This window comes from Pseudorca crassidens, chromosome Y (genome assembly GCF_039906515.1).
Source record: "Pseudorca crassidens isolate mPseCra1 chromosome Y, mPseCra1.hap1, whole genome shotgun sequence".
Classification (NCBI taxonomy): Eukaryota; Metazoa; Chordata; class Mammalia; order Artiodactyla; family Delphinidae; genus Pseudorca; species Pseudorca crassidens.
The window spans coordinates 16,256,906-16,272,092 of record NC_090318.1 but is presented as its reverse complement, the minus strand read 5'-3'; the positions used below and the strand labels follow the sequence as shown (position 1 = coordinate 16,272,092).

The 15,187-nt window shown below is 39.1% G+C and overlaps 1 protein-coding gene across 1 annotated transcript in view; it reads right to left on the bottom strand.

The window, feature by feature from the left end:
• Nucleotides 1–15,187, bottom strand: part of LOC137217886 (protein WWC3-like) — a 173,190-nt gene that overhangs the window by 58,661 nt on the left and 99,342 nt on the right. Inside the window, 1 exon segment of the mRNA XM_067724886.1 lies at nucleotides 13,087–13,329. Within this exon segment, the coding sequence (XP_067580987.1) occupies nucleotides 13,087–13,329 (243 nt within the window).

Sequence of the window (15,187 nt, the reverse complement as noted above, 5' to 3'; positions counted from 1 at the left end):
TATACAGACTGCCAACAAACACATGAAAGAATGCTCAACATCATTAATCATTAGAGAAATGCAAATCAAAACTACAATGAGATATCATCTCACACCAGTCAGAATGGCCATCATCAAAAAATCTAGAAACAATAAATGCTGGAGAGGGTGTGGAGAAAAGGGAACACTCTTGCACTGCTGGTGGGAATATGAATTGGTTCAGCCACTATGGAGAACAGTATGGAGGTTCCTTTAAAAAGTACGAATAGAACTACCACATGACCCAGCAATACCCTTCTGGGCATATACCCCGAGAAAACCAAAATTCAAAAAGAGTCATGTACCAAAATGTTCACTCTAGCTCTATTTACAATAGCCCAGAAATGGAAAGAACCTAAGTGTCCATCATTTGATGAATGGATAAAGAAGATGTGGCACATATATATAATGCAATATTACTCAGCCATAAAAAGAAACGAAATTGAGCTATTTGTAATGAGGTTGATGGACCTAGAGTCTGTCATACAGAGTGAAGTAAGTCAGAAAGAGAAAGACAAATACTGTATGCTAACACATATATATGGAATCTAAGGGAAAAAATGTCATGGAGAACCTAGGGGTAAGACAGGAATAAAGACACAGACCTACTAGAGAGTGGACTTGACGATATCGGGAGAAGGCAGGGTGAGCTGTGACAAAGCAAGAGAGAGGCATGGACATATATACACTACCACATGTAAGGTAGATAGCTAGTGGGGAACAGCCGCATGGCACAGGGAGATCAGGTCGGTGCTTTGTGACCACCTAGAGGGGTGGGACAGGGAGTGTGGGAGGGAGGGAGACGTAAAAGGGAAGAGATATGGGAACATATGTATATGTATAACTGATTCACTTTGTTATAGAGCAGAAACTAACACACCATTATAAAACAATTATACTCTGATAAAGATGTAAAAAAAAAAAAGAGGTTCCCACTTGAAGGAAAAAAAGAACCTCTGATATATTACTATTTACAAAGTGGAAGACAAGCTACTCAGAATTAATTTAAAGCCTGAATGATAAACATAAACTCTATCATACCTTTGTTTCTCTTAGATGGAAACAGAACTTCAAAATGTTTCCATGTAAAGCTCTTGTTTCATAGGAAAGACACATCATTCCTTTATAATCTAGCGTGCAGGAATCACAGTACTTTCTGACTAATCAAATACCTTCTTAGCAAGAGCAAATTACCAAATTTAAATCTGATTTGTAAACGAGTGGTTTTCCAGGTGTCATCCAAGGATCAACGGGGATCCCAGACACCCTTTTACGCTGTCTAGTAAGGCTCCATTTCTCAATGACACATCCATATGCAGTCAGATTTTCTTCATATACCTAATCAAACTGACACCTCACAACACCTGGTCAAGCAGCTTTCTTTCACTAAGTAAACTACTTGACAAAAAATGTAAAACCATACCACTCTTCTACACAATTATTAAAAAATACTTTTTATAAAATAAATTTTTCATGTTAAACTATGATGGGCGTTATTATCACATAATAGATGATAAATATTTTTAAACTTCTCCATTCTGATTACTCATACATTAAATATAATCAGATAAAATCCACATAAACAAAAGTGCTTGAGGATCCTTAGACTTTTTTTTTTTAAACATCTCTATTGGAGCTTAACTGCTCCACAATGGTGTGTCAGCCTCCACTGTACAACAAAGTGAATCAGCTACACACACACACACAAACACACACACACAAACAGACACACACATCCCCAAATCTCCTCCCTCTTGCGTCTCCCTCCCACCCTCCCTATCCCACCCCTCTAGGTGGTCACAAAGCACTGAGCTGATCTCCCTGTGCTACACAGCTGCTTCCCACTAGCTATCTATTTTACGTTTGGTAGTGTATATATGTCCATGCTGCTCTCTCACTTCGTCCCAGCTTACCCTTCCCCCACCCCATGTCCTTAAGTCCATTCTCTACAACTGCGTCTTTATTCCTGTCCTGCCCCTAGGTTCTTCACAACCTTTTTTTTTTGTTTAATTCCATATATATGTGTTACCATATGGTATTTGTTTTTCTCTTTCTGACTTCACTCTGTATGACAGACTCTAGGTCTATCCACCTCACTACAAATAACTCAATTTTGTTCCTTTTTATGGCTGAGTAATATTCCATTGTATATATGTGCCACATCTTCTTTATCCATTCACCTGTCAATGGACACTATTGTAAACAGAGCTGCAATGAACATTGTGGTACATGACTCTTGTTTTTGAACTATGGTTTTCTCAGGGTATATGCCCAGTAGTGCGATTGTTGGGTCATATGGTTGTTCTATTTTTAGTTTTTTTAAGGAACCTCCACATAGACATTTTAATAGTGTAAAAATGTTCTAGAACCAAAAACATCAAAAATGCTACAGTAAATTCTTCTAACTATAGGCTTTTAAAGTATCCATTTCCCTATAACATTTTAATATTTAGGGAAAATATTTTAGTAAAGTCTTGTATAAAATAAAAATAACTTTTTAAAAGCAATTCTGAAGTTATAGTGAATGAATTCTTTATATCATAATGCAAGAGACATATTATCTAACAAAAGCAGCACAGTATGATTGCCCATTTCAGGATGGCAACATGGAAAGATCCTGAACTCACGTCCTCCCACAAACATGTTGAATCTACAGATATATATGGAACAGTTTCCTCTGGAGAAAACATAAGAATGGGTGCAGTGACTCGTTCACATCAGGCAAATGAGAGGAGAACACACTCAAGTAGGTAGGAAAGGCTGAGACACAGTTTTGCCATACCCAGCATGGTGACCCACAACCAGTAGGGAAGTCAAAACCAAGAGTTTCTCCCTGAGAAGCAAAGAGTTTGAACCCCACGTTGGGCACCTCAACTTTTAAGTCCTGCACCTGAGCGATGAGCACCCAAAACATATGACTGAAGACTGGTGGGGCTGACACCCACAAGACCTGCAGCGCTGTGGTGAACTAAAAGTCCTTAAAGGACCCCCACATGAGCTCATCCACCCCAGGGCCCAGGGCAGAAGCATCACTTTGAAAAGGATGAAATGAGTGAATTTGCTAATTATAAAGTGTTGGTCTGAGGGGCAGAGGGCTGGCTGTGATACTCTCTGGTGATGGAGGCTGGGGGTGCCATCCTCCTGCTTTCCCTCTGCCTTGCTAAATCTAACTTGTACCACATTTTTCCTTTCCACTGGGTACCATCTTTCATGGTGTCCCTTTGCGTTGCTAATGCTAGTGGGTGCCCTATTGGTTTGCTTGTTTCTTTTCATTTCTTTTTTTTCTGTTTATTTCTCCCCCACCCCTTTTTCTGGGTGCCATTTTTATGCTCTGTGTTTTAGGTCACCTGTATATCTAAGAGGGGGCCTTCTACACATATCCTGTACCCCAATTTTTATGTGTGGTAATGAGGTCTTTGTGGCTGCCCCTTGATTGCCTGGCTGTGGAAGTCCAGAGTCTTGGGTGTCTGGGTCCCTCAGGACTGTAACAATTGAAAGACAGCTCTTGGCAACCTACCACTCGGAGGGCACTGCACAGACAACAGACTTAAACCCAGCCTTAGTCTTTCTGAGAAAGAAGACTGTTTGCTTGTCCAGGAGCTTTAGCTTGAGGGGAAGGCTTCTAGTGTGGCACACTTCTAAAGGCCTGTGGAGTTGCTGTCAGGGAACAGAGGCTGGAGGACAGGATCTTTGCACTCTCCCTCTGCTTTGCTTCAGGTTGCTGCTATCTTCCATAACGCACCTTATCTGGTGCCCCAGTTGTTGTGTCTGCTGCCAGGGGACACCTCTACATTGCTTGGTTCTGGGGGCCAGTGATGGTCAGTGGGTACCAGAAGACCGTATCCAATGGAGGAAAGTTCTTAAACAGCTACCATCCCAGAGCACAGCAGGAGGCAATGGAACAGGGAGCTAGGGCTTTCTGTGAAAGAGGCTGATGAGCTTATTTTCATGGCTATGGACTGAGGGGCAGGCTTCTAAGTTAAACACACATCAAAGGGCTAACTGTAAGCCTTCCAGAGACCTAGGAAAGCAGGTGTTATCTTTGAGCTCCCCCTCTTATGCTCCAGAGTGCTAGACTCTCTTGGAGCGGAGCTCTTAACACGTGTCTGGTGCCTTGCTTTTGTGGCTGCTACCCATGAAATCCCCCTCCCACCCCCTCCAATGAATGCCTGGCCTGTTGCCCTGCAAGGTTTGTGTACCTGGGTTCCACAAGAGTCAGAGACACAGCTGGCTACCACAACCAGGGCACTGCACTGATAGCACACTGAAAACACCCCCTCCTTCTGTGGAAGAAGCCTGTTTGCTTGTCCAGGAACGTTGGTGTGAGGGTCAGTCTTTGGGTTTTGCACACATCCAGAGGCCTATGGACTCGCTTTCTAGGAAAACAGGCTGAAGGATGACATCTTTGTACTCTCCCATTGCCTCACTACAGCTTACCATAATCCCCAAGAAGGTGCTTATCCATTCTTATGGAGGCCTGAATTTTACAACTGTCACCAAAGGGGCACCTGCAGATGGCCTGGTCTGGTAGCCAGCAGAGCTTAGCTCACAGTTGTATGGGACTGTACATATTTGCATTTTTTAAAAGCTGCTGCCTTTCAGGGTCAGGCTTCCAATCAGCCTGAACCTAGGTTGTGCTGAAGTCTCCCCTGACCTCTTTGGGACACTGACAAGTCCTGGAACACACTCAACAACTGGGAGATATTAAAAATAAAATGAGCTGCTTGGACAAGCAATCACCAACGTTTGAGACACAAGCAAGAGCTGCAAGGTTGAAGGATAAGATTCATCTCCTAAATGAGGCCACTCCTCCAAGACTGGGAGAGGTGGATATTTCATGGACTGTATAAAAGCAAACACAGAAAGTCAAGCAAGATGAGGAAGAGGGGAAATATGCTGTACGTGGAACAATAAAATAAAACATTGGAGAAAAACATAATGAAATGGATATAGGTAATTTACCTATTAAAGTAATACTCATAAAGATGCCCACTGAGCTAGGAGAAGAATGCATGAACACAGTGAGGAGTTCAACAAAAACAGAAAATATAAGAAAGTAACAAATCGAAGTCACAGAACTAAAAAATTGAAAAACACTGAAAAATACACTAGTGGGGTTCAATAGAACCCTTAGATGAAGCAGAAGAAAGGATCAGTGAACTCAAAGCAAGGGCAGTGGAATTCACCCCAGCAGAGCAGCAAAAGGAGAAAAAAAAAATTTTAAAGTGAAGGCAGCTTTAGGAATGTGTGAGACAACATCAGGTGGACTGACATGCATATTATAGGGGACCCAGAAGGAGAAAAGAGAGAGAAATGGGCAGAACTCTTATTTGAAAAAGAATGACTGAAAAGTTCCTTAACCTGGGGGAGGAAACACATCCAGCTCCGAGTTCCAAATAAGCTGTACTCGAAGGAAACCACAGCAAGATGCAGTATAATTAAAATAATTATAAAAAAAGTTAGAGACTTAGGGCAGCAAGAGAAAAAACAATTTGTTACACATAAGGGAATACTCAGAAGACTATCAGCAGGTGTTTCAGCACAAACTTTGCTGCCCAGAAAGAAGCTGCACAATATAATCAAAGTGCTGAAAGAAAAAAAAGAATACCTAGTAAAGTTACCATTCAGAAGGAGAGAATTTTCCATATAAGCAATCCTACAGGAGGTGATCACCACTAAACCAGTCTTATAAGAAATGTTAAAGGGACTTCTTTAAGCTGAAAAGAAAGGGCACTAAGTAACAGGAACATATATCAAAATATAAATCACTGGTAAAGGTAAATATATATGAAAGGCAGTGGATTAATCTTTGTAAAGCTAGTATGAAGGTTAAAAGATGAAAGTAGTAAAAATTACTGTAAAAATAATAATTGGTATTAGGAGATACACAAGACAAAAGATGTAAAACATGACATCAAAAACATAAATATTGTGTGTGGGAAAATAAAAACTTAGAGCTTTAGAATGTATTCAAACTTAAGTTGTTATCAACTTAAAATACACTGTTATAAGCTGTTACATGTAAGCCTCATGGTAACTACAAAGCAACAATCTGTGGTAGATAACACAAAAAATAATGACAAAGGAATCTAAGCATACCATTTGCAAACTGCAAAGGAAGAGAGCAAGAAACAAGAAAGGAATGCTGGAACGAGAAAACAATTTTTAAAAAAATGAAATGGCAATAAATACAAATGGACTAAATTCTCCATTCAGAAGTAGTAGAGTGACTGAATGGCTAAAATAAATAACATATTTATACACTGCCTACAAGAGACTCACTTCAGGTTTCAGGACAGGCACAGACTAAGAGTGAAAGGGGGGACAAAGATATTCCATAGGAATGGAAACCAGAAGAAAGCTGTGGCAGGTATATATATATCAGATAAAATAGAGTTTATGAACAAAGACTGTAATAAGAGACAAAGAAAGGGATTACATAATGATAAAGGGGTCAGTACAGTAAGAGGATACAACATATGTAAACATTTATGCACCCAACACAGAACCATCTAAATATATAAGCAAATATTAACAGTCCTAATGGGAGAAATAGACATCAATACAATAATAGTAGGGGATTCTAATACTCCACTTATATCAACAATACAGATCATCCAGGCAGAAAATCAGTAAGAAAACGTAGGCCTTAAAGAACATGTGAGATCACATAGATTTATCAGATATATACAGAACATTCCATCAAAAAAAAAAATCAGCAGAATCACACATTTTTCTGAAGAGCATATGGAACATTCTGGAGAAGAAATTATTTTTTAGGCCACAAAACAAGCCTTAATAAATAAAGGAAGATTCAAGTGTATTCAACAACAGGTGTAAAAGTAGAGATCAATTATGAAACAAAACTGGAAAGTTCACAAATGTGTGAGATCAAACAACATGTAGTGAACTGCCCATGGGTCAATGAAGAAATCAAAAGAGAAATTTAAAGAAAAACAACCTCAAGAAAATGAGAATACAACATAACAGATTTATGGAATGCAGCAAAAGCAGTTGTAAGAGGTAGGTTCTTGGTGATAAAATAAGAGGTAGGTTCTTGGTGATAAAATGCCTAACTCAAGAAACAAACTAACTTCACACACGAAGAAAATAGAAAAAGACCAAATGAAGCCCCAGGTTACTATTAGGAAAGAAATAACAAAGATCGGGATGGAAATAAATGTAACAAAGACTCAAGAGACAATAGAAGAGAGGAATGAAATTAAGAGGCTTTTTTTCTTTTAAAAGATAGACAAATTGACGAAAGTTTAGCTAACCTTGTCAAGAAAAGGACAGGGCTTAAATACATAAAATCAGAAATAAAAGAGGAGACGTTACAACAGACACCATGGAATACAAAGGATTACAAGAGGCTGCTATAAACAATTATATGTCAGCAAATTGAATGACGCAAAAGAAATGGATGCATCCTAGAAACATACAAGGCAGGACTGAATTATGAAGAAATAGAAAACTGAACATACCAATAAATAGTAAGGACATTGAATCAGTAATCCAACACTTCCCACCAAACAAAAGTTCAGGACCAGCAGGCTTCTCTGGTCAATTTTACCAGTCAAAGAAGATTTACTACCTGTCTTTCTCAAACTTTCTGAAAATGTTGAAGGTGAGGGATGCTTCTTAACTAATGATGCTAGCATTACCCTGTTACTAAAACCTGACAAGGACACCACAAGAAAAAGAAAATTATACTTCTATATCTGTACACACCAAATACACACATCAAACTTCTGGAATGCTACACAGCAGTTCTAAGAGCAATGTTTTTAGTGATACCTACTACAAGACATAAGAAAATCTTCAAATACACAGCCTAACTTTGAACCTCAAGGAATTAGATAAAGAAGAACAAATGAAGCCTAAAGTTAGCCCAAGGAAGGAAATATTAAAGATGAGAGCAGAAATAAATGAAATAGAGGCTAAAAAGACAGTAGAAATTATCAATGAAACCGAGAGCAGGTTCTTTGAAAAGATAAACAAAATTGACAAAGCTTTAACCAGGCTCACCAAGAAAAAAAGACAATTAAAATCAGAAATATCACAAATAATTAAACTAAGAAATGAATGAGGAGACATAACTAATACCACAGAAATACAAAGGATCATAAGAGACTACTATGAACAATTACATACCAACAAATTGGACAACCTATGAGAAATAAATTTCTAGAAACATATAACCTTCCAAGACCAAACCATAAAGAAACAAAATTTGAAGAGACAGTTTACTAGTAACAAGACTGAATCTGTAATTAACAACCTCCCCCAGAAGTCCTGGAGCACATGATTTCACTAGTGAATTCTACCAAACTTTCAAAGAAGACTTAATAACAATTTTTCCCCAACTCTACCAAAAAATAGAAGATGAAGGAACAATTTCAAACTCATTTTATGATGCCAGCATTACCCTGTTAACAAAACCTGACAAGGACACTACAAGAAAAGAAAGTTACAGGCCAATATGCCTGATGAACATAGACGAAAAAATCACCAGCAAAATATTAGCAAAGTGAATTCAACAATAAATTAAAAGATTCATACACTATAATCAAGTGGGAATTATTCCAGAGATGCAATAATGGTTCAATAGTTGCAAATCAACATTGTATACCACATTAACAAGATGAAGGACAAAAATGATATGATTATCTCAATAGATACAAAAAAAGCATTTAACAAAATTCAAACCATTTTTGACAAAAACTCTAAAAAAAGTGGGTATACAGGGAGAATACCTGAACATAATAAAGGTCATTATGACAAACCCACAGCAAACATCATACTCAAACATGAAAAACTAAAAGCTTTTCCTCTAAGACCAGGAACAAGGCAAAGATGCTCACTCTCGCCACTTTTATTCAACATAGTATTGAAAGTCCTAGGCACAGCAATCTGACTAGAAAAAGAAATAAATCCAAAATGGAAAGGAATAAGTACACCTATAACTATCTGCAGATGACATGATATGACATATAGGGAACTCTAAGGACTCCACCAAAAAGTTGTTAGAACTAATAAATGAAGTTGCAATAAATTTGCAGGATACAAAACCAATATAGAGAAATATTTTACATTTCTAAACACTAACAGTGATCTGTCAGAAAGACAAATGATGAAAGACAATCCCATTTACAATTGTATCAAAAAGAATAAAATACCAGGAATAAATTGAACGACGGAGGTGAAAAACCTGTACAATGATGAGAGAAACTGAAGAAAAAAACAAATAAATAGAAAGATATTCTGTGTTTGTGGATTGGCAGAATTAATACTGTTAAAATGTCAATAATACTCAAAGCAATCTACAGAGTCAATGCAATCCCTATCAAAATACCAATGGCATTTCCCACAGAAAGGGAATAAACAATCCTAAAATTGGCATCCACAAATGACCCCAATAGTCAAAGCAATCTTGAGAAAGAACTAACCTGGAAGAATCACACTTCCTGACTTCAAACTAAATAACAAAGCTATAGTCAAATCAGTATGATATCTGTTTAAAAGACACATAGATCAATGGAGGAGAGCAGACAGCCTAGAAGTAAACCTACTCATATATGGTCAGTTAACTTACAACAAAAGAGACAAGAATATAAAATGGGGAAAGGACATTCTCTTCAATAAATAGTGATAAGAATACTAGACAGCCACACACAAAAGAATGAAACCGGACCACTAGCTTACACCATATAAAAAATTAACCAAAATGGATTAAAGATTTGGCTATAAGATGTGAAACTACAAAACTCCAAGAGGAAAACATAGGTGGTATGTCAAAACCCTGACACTGTTCTTGGTGACAACATTTTGGATTTGACATCAAAAACACAGGCAAAAGTAGCAAAAATAAGCAAATGTACTATATCAAACTAAAAACTTTCTGCACAGCAAAGGAAACCATTAACCAAATAAAAAGGCAACCTAATGAGTGGGAAAAGATACCTTCAAATTCTATATCTCATATGAGGTTAATATCCAAAATATATAAAAAATTCACACAACTCAATTGAAAAAAACAAAAAAATCAATTAAAAAAATGGCCAAAGAATCTGAAATAGACATTTATCTAAAGACATACAGATGACCAACACATGTAAAGGCACATGTAAAGATGCTCAACATCTCTAATTATTAGAGAAGTGCAAATCAAAACCACAGTGAGATACCACCTCACACCTGTCAAAATGGCTATAATCAAAAAGAACAGAAATAACAAGAGTTAGTGAGGATGTGGAGAAAGGGGAACCCTCCTACACCGTTGGTGGGAATGTAAATTGGTGCAGCCACTATGAACAATAATATGGAGGTTCCTTAAAAATCAAAAATAGAGTTACCATATGATCAAGCAACACCACTTCTGGATATTTATCCAAAAAGAAATAAGTGATAACATTAATTTGAAAAGATACATGTATCTCAATATTTATAACAGCATTAGTTACAACAGCCAAGATATGCAAACAAGGTAAGTGGCCATTGTCAGGTGAATGAATAAAGAAGATGTGGTAAATACACACACACGTTGGAATATTACTCAGCCAGAAAAGAAGAAAATCTTGTCATTTGTGACAACATGGAGAAATCTTGACAGTACTGTGCTAAAATGAGGTAAGTCAAAGACATAAAGTATGGTCTCACTTATATGTGGAATCTAAAACAAACAAACTAAGACGGTCATAGATACAGAGAGAAGATTGGTGGTGGCCAGAGCTGAAGGACAGAGTGAAATGAGTAAAGGTGCTAGACTTAATCATTCTGTATTGTGTATTTGAAAGTTGCTATGAAAGTAAATCTTATAGGTTCTCATCACAAGAAAAAAAAAAGTTGTAACCATGGTGGTGATGAACGTAAATGTAAATTCCCTGTAAAACAGAGGTGGAAACATTTATACAAGACAGTCTATCAATTATTGAGAGATGTAAAAACTGTCTGGGATGTAAGCGGTCATATTTCTTTTCTGTTTTTCTATAAAAATAGGAATCTTAAATACATGCCAAACTTCTGTACACATTTTTTCTACTAGGAAGCAAAAGACATACAGGAAACTTGCCAGGGTTCAGCCCTAGAAGTAGAGTCTCATGTTTGCACATTAAAGAAGGTGAACTTCTAAGAACATTAAGAACTCCTTCTACAAAGAGGAGTATTTTAAGAGATAATAGATTTTAAAATGTAGAGTCTAATTTACTATCTTTAAGTCATTTACTTTAAATAGTACTTTACTTTTTAAATGTTTATTTTTTATTAATTTCTACTGAAGTATAGTTGCTTTATAATGTGTTAGTTTCAGGTGTACAGTCAAGTGATTCAGTTATACATATATAAACAGATATTCCCTTTTTATACTCTATTCCATTATAGGTTATTACAAGATATTGAGTATAGTTCCCAGCGCTATACTGTAGGTCCTTGATGGTTATCTATTTTATATATACTAGTATGTATATTTTAATCCCAAACTAATTTATCCATTCTCCCTTTCCCCTTTACCATTTCTGACCCAGGACCAATATATTTCATGCTCAGAAGACAAGTTCACTTCTCCTTCTTCACCCCATGGTTTCAGATCCCAAGACTCAGCTCCTGCATTGTTCCCACAAAAGACCGCATAAACTGGACAAGTTTGGAGGACCCAGGCCTTGAATCCAAGCATAATGGTAACACCTGCTCTGGGGGTTCCCTGGATTTGTGCCCTGGGATCTCCACATGGCAAGGGCAGAATCAGTCACTGGTGTGTGGGTGTCAGGTCCTGAGAAGCAAGTAGTATTCACAGGACTGAATCCATCCCATTAACAGAGAACCAAGTGGAACTGCCAGGGCCTCCCACCCAGAACGTACACAAGAGAATACCATGGGAAGAATGGAAAGTGATATTAAGCGGAAACAATACAGAAGCACAAGAGCACAGATGAAACTTCCATTTCATATCCCTTTGCAGAGTCAGAAGCAATAAATTCTGGGTTTATTTTGAGCGAGGTGAGAGGGCACTCTACCATGCCAGGCAAATTAGAATGTACTCTGCCCATTCCTATGCACTGGACTCTCCAAACCACACCGCTTCCCTCCAGCGCTGACATTAGCCCCTAAGGACAGGACACAGACCTATCAATTAATGATGAATAACCAAGCAGAGATAACCCCCAGCAAATACAGAGGACAATCCTAACATTCGATGAAACAGTCATTATAAGGGCATCTGTACTAACCAAATAATTCAGGTGACTATTAAACTCTACCTAGAGAATGCTCACAGAGATACAGCTTATGATCCTGGTAATACAGTGAATTTTAAGGAGCCAGTATGTTATCAAATGGGCGGTGGGCTCTCCAAAGCTCAGCAAATATCCCCAAACTTCTAACAGCTGTGCAACGTGGAAAGCAGACCCAGCCTTCCACGCAATCCGTGATCACACAGCAATCTGTGATCACACACAGCAAACGCAAACCAGGAGACAGGGCACACGATGAAAGGGCGAGCAACAGAGGACAAAGGACTCTGTGCTGGCTTCATGTGTCCCACACTGGGAGAGCCCCAAGACCAACTGAAGAGGCGCACGTTCAGAAAGACACGCGAGAGAGCGGAGACTTCCTGCTGCCAAAAGGGCAGGCTTTGCTGGCGAGAAATCAAAGTCGGAGATAAAAGTAAGAGGTAGACTGCGGAAACGGAGATGCTGCTGATGTCAGGAACGAGGTTCCTCCGTGGTCACGGAGCCGACCACCACCTGCCTCCGGCCCCCTATTGGCTGGAGACCCGACACCTGTCCTGGGCGCTGCCCTGAAAACACAGGGGCCGGGTGCACCCGGTACCTGCAGCGGGAGTGGGCGGGGTCTAAGTGGTGGGTTCCCCGGTCTTCCTTACTCTATCCGGTTCTCGACCACCTCCCACTTTTAATAGGGACCGGGAGCCTCTGAGCCCTGGGCACCCCCTGCAGATGGCAGGCACCGGCTCCCTCCACCTTCCGCCAGGCCGTAGCTGCCTGAGTAACAAGCCTTCGGCTTTGCCAGCTGCTCCTCCGCCGGAAGCCGGCCCCGCCTGCCCAGCCAGCCCACCTTTCCGTGGCACCCTGCACGGATGTGGCCCGGGAGCGCTGGATCTCCTCCTCCAGGCGCCGCCGCTCCTCCTCCAGCCGGGCCACGTCCTCCGCCGGCCTCCTCTGCTGGATGATGAGCTGCAGCTCCTGAAGCAGGGCCTCCTTCTCCTTGATGAGCTTCAGCCGGTCCCTGTCGGCCTCGGCCATGCGCGGCCAGGACTCGCTCTCAAACTGGGCCACCTGCCTCTGGATATTTGCGACTCTGCGAGACAGGGACACTGAAAAATCCATGAACTTCATTTTTAAAATTCTCTTCACAATACAGACGCTAAAATCCTCAACTAAGTATTAGCAAATAGAATCCAACATAACACAAAAAGATTTACACCACAACCATCAAGTGGGATTTATCCTAGATGTGCTGGTTCAACATTCAAAAATCAATTAATATAATCCATCACAGCAACAGATTAAAAAAGAAGATCATGTGACCATATCAAGAGATGCAGAACAAGCATCTGACAAAATCTAGCATTCATTTAGTATATATGAAAAACAAAACCAAAAACACCCCTCTAAAATAGAAACTTCCTCAATTTGATAAAGCACATCTACAAAAAAAATAATAATAATACAACTAATACCATTCTGTTTTTAATTTTTTTATTAATTTATTTTGGGCTGTGTTGGGTCTTCATTTCTGTGCGAGGGCTTTCTCTAGTTGTGGCAAGTGGGGGCCACTCCTCATCACAGTGTGCAGGCCTCTCACTATCGCGGCCTCTCTTGTTGCGGAGCACAGGCTCCAGATGCACAGGCTCAGCAGTTGTGGCTCACGGGCCTAGTTGCTCCGTGGCATGTGGGATCCTCCCAGACCAGGGCTCGAACCCGTGTTCCCTGCATTAGCAGGCAGATTCTCAACCACTGCGCCACTAGGGAAGCCCCAATACCATTCTTAATGGTGTGAAGCTCAAGCTTTCTCACTGATATCAACTTCAAAACAACGGTTTACCCCATCACTAATCCTTTTCAACGTCATATGGAAGTCCTAACTAATGGAATAACATAAAAGGAATACACTGTGCACAGATTGGAAAGAAAGACATAAAACAGTCCTTTTTCACAGCTCACATAATCATCTATGAGGAAAACCCAAAAGAAACTGATAAAAAAAAATTTCCCTTGGAACTCTTAAGCAATTAGTGCAAGATTGAAGTATACAAGCTTATACAAAAGTCAATTGCTTTCCTAAATACCATCAATAAACAAGTGGATCTTAAATTTAAAACACAATACCATTCACATGGCACCTCCAAAAATGAAATACTTAGTTATAAGTCTAACAAAACTTGTACAAGATTATACAAAGGAAATTACAAAACTGTGATGAACTGAAACAAAGAAGAACTAAATAAATGAAGAAACATTCCATGTTCATGGATAGGAAAGATTCGACACTGTCAAGATGTCACTTCTTCCCAGCTTGCTCTATAGATACAAAACAATCCCAATCAAAATTCTAGCAACTTGTATTTGTGGACATAACGAAATTGATTCTAAAGGGACAACAGGCCCAGAACAGTCAACACAATACTTAAGGAAGAGAACAAAGCTGGAGAACTGACACTATGAGACCTCAAGACTTAATATAAAGCAGTACGGTAATCAAGATAGTGTGGCACTGGCGAAAGAATATGATAGCAAAGACAGTCTTTTCATCAAATGGTGCTGGAACAACTGGACATCCACATGCAAAAAAAAAAATCATCTAGACACAGACTTCACACCCTTCACAAAATTTAACTCAAGACCTAAATATAAAACGCAAAACTATAAAACTCTTAGGAGATTACATAGGAGAAAACTAATAAGACCTTGGTTTGGAAATGTCATTTTAGATACAATACCAAAGGCATGATCCATGAAAGAAATAATGGGTAAGTTCAACTTCATTAAAATTAAAACTTCTGCTCAGTGAAAGCCAATGTCAACACATGTGAGACAACAAATCACAGACTGGGAGGAAACATTTGCAAAAGACACATCTGATCAGAACTGTTATCCAAAATATAGAAAGAATACTTAAAACTCAACAGTGAGAGAACAAAGAACTCAATTAAATG